Genomic DNA, 8,397 nt, shown 5'->3' with positions numbered 1-8,397 from the left:
GATTAGGTCATGAAAAACTTGATATAGATTCTGAATGAAATTAATTGCTAGATATTAAATGCTATTGAGGATTCATACAATTATGAAAAGATATATAAAGTGTTATTGTGTTATGATGATTCTTTGGAGACGTTGGAAGTTTAGAGTGTAATTGGGAGTAGTTTATATTCATATTTTTAATACAGTATGATATCCGCATGACAGGACATAGGTTCAACCAGATTGTAGCGTCTCGGCTCGGTTCATTCGGGTTAACGGGTGGACCGGGAAGGGATGTTACACATTTTGGGTAGGATATTTGTAAATGGTGATTTTTGGCATGTATATAAATCTTGTGTTGTGGAGGTTGGATATAATAAGTTTATAATGTATTAAGAGTTATGATTATTTAAGGAATAACATCTTATTATATTTTTGGTGTATGATGATTATATATTCCTTGAAAAGAACGTGTTTAGAATATTATGCGTATGTTGATGGATATTTAGAAGTGCTTATGGTATGTTGTGTTGAATTGGAGTTTTGGGGTTTTGGAGAAAATTGGAAGTGTGTATATTTTCTTTGTGTGGCAAGTTAATTTTTAGGGGAAACTCTTGCGAAATTTTCGTAGGAATTTCCTTAAACATTATTTTGTAAAAAAAAAAAACAAAATGCTAATTACTTGCCTCCTTATGAAAATTTAACCACTTCTAATAGTTGAAAGGCATTAGTTGCTCTTCGTGCTATGAATGCACGCTTATCTGTGACTAGAGATGGTGCTCTTGTAGCAGAGCTTATGGTGAAACCTAGCCTACTACAGCAGATTAGAGATGCACAGCAGGGTGATGAAACTATTACCGTGTGGAAAGGCCTAGTCAGAAAGGGTGAGAAAAAGAGATTTATGATTAAAGATGACGACTGCTTGTACTTTGGGGATCGGATTTGTGTGCCTAAAATTTCAAAGTTGAGAAAGAGTATCTTAAAGGAAGCTCATAGTAGTCCCTATGCTATGCATCCTGGCAGTAATAAGATGTATCATGATTTGAAATCACACTATTGGTGGCCGGCAATGAAGAGGGATATCACAGATTATGTGTCGAGGTGCTTGACGTGCCAGCAAGTGAAAGCAGAGCATCGGTTTCCTTCTGGTTTGTTACACCCTACTTCTATTCCAGAGTGGAAATGGGATAAGGTTACTATGGATTTTGTGACTGGATTGCCTTTAACTCCTAAAAAGAAAGATGCTGTATGGGTAATAGTTGACAGGCTAACTAAGTCGGCACACTTTCTTCCTGTTAGGACTGACTTCACCATGGAGCAGTATGTAGAGCTTTATATAGATGAGATAGTGAGATTACATGGGGTTCCTTCTTCCATCATTTCAGATAGAGATCCGAGATTTACTTCTAGATTTTGGAAGAAGCTACATAAGGCTTTGGGTACTAAACTGCATTTTAGTACAGCTTTTCATCCTCAGACAGATGGTCAGTCAGAGTGGGTTATTCAGATTTTAGAGGATATGCTGAGAGCTTGCATCATTGAGTTTGAGGGTAGTTGGGAGAAGTACATCCGGCTTGCGAAATTTACCTACAATAACAGTTATCAGTCGAGCATTCAGATGGCTCCCTTCGAAGCACTATATGGCAGGAGATGTAGGACTCCACTATGTTGGTCAGAGTTGAGTGAGGGCAAGATTATAGGTCCAGATTTGATTCGAGACACAGAGGATAAGGTCAGAATTATCAGAGATAGATTGAAAGCAGCTTCAGATCGTCAGAAGTTCTATGCAGACTTGAAGAGGAGGGATATAGAGTATGCATTGGGTGATAAGGTTTTCCTTAAGGTATCTCCGTGGAAGAAGGTAATAAGATTTGGAAGAAAGGGTAAGCTTAGTCCTAGGTTCATTGGTCCATATGACATCATTGAGCGTGTGGGTCCGTTGGCCTATAGACTAGCTTTACCACCAGAACTAGATAAAATACATAATGTCTTCCATGTATCTATGTTGAGGAGGTATCGATCTGACCCATCGCATGTGATACCAGTTGATTCTGTTACCATAGAACCAAATTTGACTTATGAGGAAGAACCAGTGAGGATACTTGCGAGGGAAATCAAGGAACTAAGGAATAAGAGAATTCCTTTGGTAAAGGTCCTTTGGAGAAACGATAAGACCGAGGAAGCTACATGGGAAAGTGAAGATATTATGAGACAGCAACATCCTCAGTTATTTACACCAGGTAAATTCGAGGACGAATTTCTTTTAAGGGGGGGAGAACTGTAACAGATTGATTTTCTTTTAGTGTCGGTAATAGTGATTTACCGGTCTGTAAATAGTACCATCGGTCTGAGACTTGGTATTATTTTAGTCCGAAAAAATTACTATGGCTATTTAATATTTTATTTACTATTTTTGGAGCATGTTTTCATGATTTAGGCGGGTAGAAAATATTTAATTAATATTATTGGAGAGTTTATGTCTTAAATGCATAATATTTCTAGTGTGGTATATTAAGAACTAAATGAGGAATTATTTTAGTGGAGTTAATTGAATTAATTGGTGGAGTTAAATAATGAGTAGAAGAGAATTATTTGAGGAATATTTAGAGCCATTGGATGAGATTACTTAGGACTTGATCTTAGTCACACATTTGGCATGATTTTAGGAAGTCAAATTTGACTTTGGCACTTAAAGTAACACCACAACACTTTTTCTTTCTTCTCTTCTCCTTCTCCACGCCATTTCCATCTTCTTCCTTGTTCTTTCATTTTCTTCATTTTCTTATCTCCAAATTTACCACCAAACTACCTAATCAAACCATATAATAGGACTTAATGCTTATGGGTCGGAGAGATGATGATCCTTCTGCAGCAGAATTCTGGCTCCGAGCTACAGAGAGGGTTTTGGACCAGATGCAGTGTACTCCTCTAGATAGATTGATTTGTGTTGTTTCCTTGCTGAAGGAAGAGGCTTACCTATGGTGGGAGTCTATGGTTAAGACAACGAGAGTCGAGGATGTTACTTGGGATTTCTTTCTCTCTGCTTTTCGGGAGAAATATGTGGGGGAGTTATACACGGATCAGAGGATAGCAGAGTTCCTTGAGCTTAGGCAGGGACGGATGACTGTCTCCGAGTATGAGCGGGAGTTTCTGCGGTTAAGTAGGTATGCTTCTAAGTTAGTCCCTACTGAGGCAGATCGGTGTAAGTGGTTTCGGAAGGGGTTACTAGATGAGTATAGGATGCACTTGACATCCCAGCCCCACACCACATTAGCTGGTTTGGTGAAGGCTGCTACAGAGCTTGAGATTATTCGGAATGAGAGACAGGCCAGAGGTAAGAGGATCCAGCAGAGCAGTCAGTATAAGAGATTTCAGAGTGCTACGTCTGGACAGACTTTAGGGATCCATTCTAGTAGCAAGAGATTTAGAAGCGGACCGCAGATGGGGGTCAGACCGGGCCAGACAGTTGGTCGGGGTATATTTACGAGATCAGCTTCTCCGGCTTCATCTGTTGTTAGTGGTGGAGGTGCTGCATGGTCAGGTCTACCAATTTGCAGTCAGTGTGGCAGGAGACATGTTGGGGTGTGTTGGGGAGCTATGTGAGCTTGCTATAGATATGGATCCACTGAGCATATAATTAGGGATTGTCCTATGACTGTGACTCGTCCAGCTCAGCAGGTTGGGAGGGCCAGCTCCCTATGTTCAGAGAGGCAGAGGTAGAGGCCGGTAGTGAGGGATATGGTACTAGGAGTGAGAGACCAGTTTCTGAGACTGTGGAGAGACCAGAGGCTAGAGCACAGGCGAGGGCTTATGCCATCAGGACCAGGGAGCAGCGGGATGCGGCGGACGTCATTGCAGGTACCTTCTCTATCTTTGACACTTTTGTACTTGCTTTGATTGATCCGGGCTCCACGCATTCATACATATGCATACATGTGGGTAGACTGGGTAGTATGCATGCTGAGACATTAGAGCACAGTGTTGAGGTTACTAGGCCTTTGGGTCAGAGTGTAGTAGTTGATCGGGTGTATAGAGATTGCCCTTTAGTCATTCATGAGTATGTATTTCCGGGTGATTTGATAGAGTTGCCTTTTCGGGAGTACGATGTGATATTGGGTATGGATTGGCTGTCTAGACATGGGGTCATTGTTGATTGTAGACTTAAGAGGATTACACTCCAGACTTCATATGGTGAGGAGATTGTAGTTGTGGGTGAGAGGTCGGATTACCTCTCTAACGTTATTTCTGCTTCTACTGCGAGAAGACTGATCTAGCATGCTTGTGAGGCCTACTTAGCCTGTGTACTTGTTCTAGAGTCAGAATCTCCTAGTGTCCATGATATACCCATAGTATTGTGAACCCCAACCCCAAAATATCATAGCATATGAATGCATGTAACTAAGGGTAGAAATGCACGTGAATGTATGAGTTGCCACCTTGTTTAATTATTTTAGGGTAAACTAGGAAAAACCCTAAGTGACTTCAATTTTAATTACCTAATTACTAGATTAATTAACCCAATGTTTAAGGCATGGTCTACGAACCCGAGATGGATCCCGAGACTATGTCATGCTGATGACTAACCGATGAATGAATGCTTTGCAAGGTGAATGATGGATTAATGAAATGTTTGAGTGATTTCGACTTGCCACCCGGGGTGAAATCCCGAACGTGCCTACGTACTTCCGTTTGAATGGAAGATCAAAGTCAACGTAGTTCGATAGGCCTTCTTTGAAGGGCTTTGAATGGGTATGCTTAATGCATGAGTGTGTGTATGCTTTGTGCATTTTTTGTTTAGGCATTTTGCCAAAGAGTTTGATTTTTAGGCATTTGATGCCAAAAAGTGTTGATTTTAATGACTTTAAGCCAAAAAGATTGATTTAGGCAATTGTTGCCAGAAATGATTAATTTTTAGGCGATTGTCGCAAAAATGATTGATTTTAAGGCTTTTAGCCGAAAAGAGTGATTTAGGCAATTGATTGCCAAATGAAGTTGGTTGGGCGATTGTCGCCAAAATGATTGATTTTTCGGTTTAAAACCCAAAGATTGATTGAGTTTTAAGGCATTTTGCCAAAACTTTGATTAACTGTAGGCAATTTGTTGCCAAAACATGATTGATTAGGCTTTTAGCCACAATTATTGATTAATTGGACTTAAGCTGAAAATTGTTCGAATAAAGGCAATCATACCATAGCCATTGAATGACTAGATATTTTAAGCCAATATTGTCGGATTTAAACTTTAATACCACGATTATTATTAACCGTGCATTTAGCTTAATCATATTTTAATTGAGGCAATTTACATGCCTATATGATGGTATGAATGCATTTATGCAGTTGTAGAATTTTTAGGAGTAGAAAAGAAGCATGCATGAAGTGCTAAAATTAAATAGGTAAAGTTTGACTTACGTACCTGATTTAATCGTCGACCGCTTCTTAACTCCAGGTTAAGCTCCTCGTTAAGGGAATTAATTTAGTTTAATTTTAAGTGACCAAGTATCACAAAAATAAAGTAAACTAAAATTAAAAATGCAAGAAAGCTGTAAAGAATTGCAAAGAGCGTAGAGAGAAGGAGCGTCCGTCAACACAGACTGAGTGTCTCAAAACGGAGCCCCAGAGCCGTCTTTTATAGGAAAAAAGTGACCCCAGGCGCCCCTGCCCGCCCTAGCTGGGCGGGCGTGTCCGCCCAAGCTGGGTGGGTATGCCCGCCCATGTTGGGCGGGCATGCCCGCCCAAGCTAGGCGGGCATGTTGGGCGGTCTTGCCCGCCCAAGCTGGGCGGGCCTGCCCGCCTAGCTTGGGCGGGCATGCCCACCCCTCGGGCGGGCATGTGTGCCTTCTTTCTTTTTCTTAATTTGTTCCGGAGGCTTTTCCGGGAGTTCCGGACCTCCAAAAAATATTCCGAGACCAGTTCCATGATCCTCGTAATTTTTCAGACATTTCAAGTACCATATTGGCACACTTCCGGCGAACTTTTTGAATGACCTCCGGTCTGACCGGACTGTTTGCAGTCCGGAAAAAGTGGCTCTTTGAGCCTCAAAATTTGAGCATTCACAGCTGCCCCCCACCGGCGACCATAAAATGATTTATGGGAGTCGGTGGTTGTATGAAACACAAATTTTGTAGGCGAAAAATAGACGCGTCCAGAAGACCCGCCTTTTGCTCCTTTTTTTTCTTCTATAAATAGCTTAAACTTTCATTTTTCACTCATTTTCATCCTCTTACTCTAAGGCTCTCTCTCAAATTCTCCCAAATCTCTCATCATGGCTTCTCCGATTATGGCAGCGACGAGGATCTGCTGGAGTCCTGGAGATGTCTTTTAGTGATGTCGATCTCATGGCGGATGCTGATACTCACGCTTCTATGACCGGCGTCTTTGCCCAGGTACGCTTGCTTTGTTGGCATATTATTTTAGGACAAATTGTGATCTTGGGCCTTAGGCCGAAAAATAATTTTTTTTTGGGCCTTAGGCCAAACTGTGATTTCTGGGCCTTAGGCCAAATTGTGATTTTGGGCCTTAGGCCAAATTGTGATTTTTCGGGCCTTAGGCCAAATTGTGATTTTTCGGGCCTTAGGCCAAATTGTGACTTCTGGGCCTTAGGCCAAATTGTGATTTTTCGGGCCTTAGGCCAAATTGTGATTTTTCGGGCCTTAGGCCAAATTGTGACTTCTGGGCCTTAGGCCAAATTGTGATTTTTCGGGCCTTAGGCCAAATTGTGACTTCTGTTTGTGCTTACTATTTTTATTAGTAGCATACTAGGAGGGGATTAAGATATCTTTTAGTTAGGAACCAAAGGATAACCTTAAACTGTTTTACCTTTTAGGGTGCATACATTAGGCTGGACGTAGGCGAGTCCTCCATTGCTGAGATCCCGTTTGACATACTTGATCATAATAACCCGGTCGGAGCCATCATTGGCCCTTCTCACCTGGACTTCTTAAGAAACCTCGAGCTGGGTAGGCAGAATTATAAGAGCCTACTGGGTGCGTTGGCTGAGAGATGGTGGGACACCACCAACACTTTCCACTTCTCTTGGGGTGAGATGACGATGACCCCGACCGACTTTTCATTGATTTCTGGGATTCCTTTTGGTACTCGGCCGATCGAGCTATATGACGATTGGAGGACTGCGGTCACCCCCGACCGAATGACGGAGCTGATAGGGATTGACCTTCCCCGGATTGTTAGGCCTAGCTATTCTACTCCCGATCTGAGTGTTTCGAGGCACTGGTTATCTCTCCAGGCCCCTGACATTTATGCCAGACATAGACAGGGAGAGCTAACGGCTACTCAGGTAGCTAGATTCACTCTGTTGCTGTTGTTTGCGTCGTCTTTCTGGTCTAACAGAAAAGAGAAGTTTAATCCCTCTATTCTGAAGAGTTTGGAGGACTTGGCCCATCTTACTGAGTACGACTGGGCCGGTGCTATTCTGAGCCGCATGTATGATGATATGTGCGATCTGAGTCGAGGCCACTGTAAGCTCAGCGGGACCTACTATTTCTGGGAGGTAAGAGCATATCCTCATTTGTTTTCCTTTTCTTTTCCCCCCTTTTTATTATTGATCCATTCCTTCTTTTTGCAGACTTGGGCTTTTGAGTATTTTCCCTACCTCCGCCCAGAGCTGACTCATACTGATCTTGGGCTAGGGTTGGTACCTTTGGCTTGGAGATGGTACCGAGCTAATCACCAGTCTGTTCTACGCCAGAAATCTTTAGGGGATTTGCGGAGCTTCTTCGATACTTGTACCATAGAGCAGGCGAGTGCCCTCTTAATTTCCCTTGGTCGTGTGAAAAATAAGATTTATTAACATTTGCTTCCCTTACACAGGCTGAGGTAGGGGCGATGAATACCCGACTCCAACGTTGGATTGAGGCTGATCCCCATTTCAGGCGATCAGAGGCTCTGTCTCGACGGCGGTTTGTCTTATCACATCCCGTTCTGAGACGTTATTACCTGGGTGAGCGAGTGCACTTCCAGGTTAGGGGCTGCCGCTCCGTTCCTCTTCCTCCTCCTGAGGACATGCGAGCGGGCAAACAGATGGTTCTTACAGATGCCCATACTGAAGGTATCCCACATATGGAATTGATCCGGGGTGGAGATTATGACGAATTCTGCCAGGTGTTTCTGATGCGGCCCATCGGCTCTAGGCTTGATCTCTGCCGAGGTCGACCCCTTTCCAGCCGCTCGGCACCCGTTCCTCTCGGGCTTCAGGCTCCTCGGCCAGGACTCCAAGGAGGAGGCCTACGTCCCGTCCTTCTTCTTCTACTCCGGTGGAGGGGATCTCGAGCTGGCCCCAGCATGCGGCGGCGCCTTCAGGATTCTCAGGCTATTTCAGAGGCTACCAGGCCAGTCCATCCGGGTTTGGCCAATTTGCACCTTCCATACAGCATTTCCTATTACACTCCTGAGGGTACTT

The 8,397-nt window shown here is 43.1% G+C and overlaps 1 protein-coding gene across 1 annotated transcript in view; it reads left to right on the top strand.

Moving 5' to 3' along the window:
• Window positions 1-6,989: 6,989 nt before the first annotated feature.
• Window positions 6,990-8,397, top strand: part of LOC149492669 (uncharacterized) — a 2,925-nt gene continuing 1,517 nt past the window's right edge. Inside the window, exons 1-3 of the mRNA XM_089715908.1 lie at window positions 6,990-7,488; window positions 7,564-7,737; window positions 7,809-7,897. Coding sequence (XP_089572034.1) covers window positions 7,024-7,488; window positions 7,564-7,737; window positions 7,809-7,897 — 728 coding nt within the window. The 5' untranslated portion in view covers window positions 6,990-7,023. The remainder of the gene's footprint in view (window positions 7,489-7,563; window positions 7,738-7,808; window positions 7,898-8,397) is intronic.

The sequence above is a fragment of the Jatropha curcas genome, chromosome 11 (genome assembly GCF_041381405.1).
Source record: "Jatropha curcas cultivar XTBG-Jc1 chromosome 11, XTBG_Jcur_1.0, whole genome shotgun sequence".
Lineage (NCBI taxonomy): Eukaryota > Viridiplantae > Streptophyta > Magnoliopsida > Malpighiales > Euphorbiaceae > Jatropha > Jatropha curcas.
The sequence above is the reverse complement of the archived record's forward strand: the minus strand, read 5'-3'. Positions and strand labels throughout refer to the sequence as shown.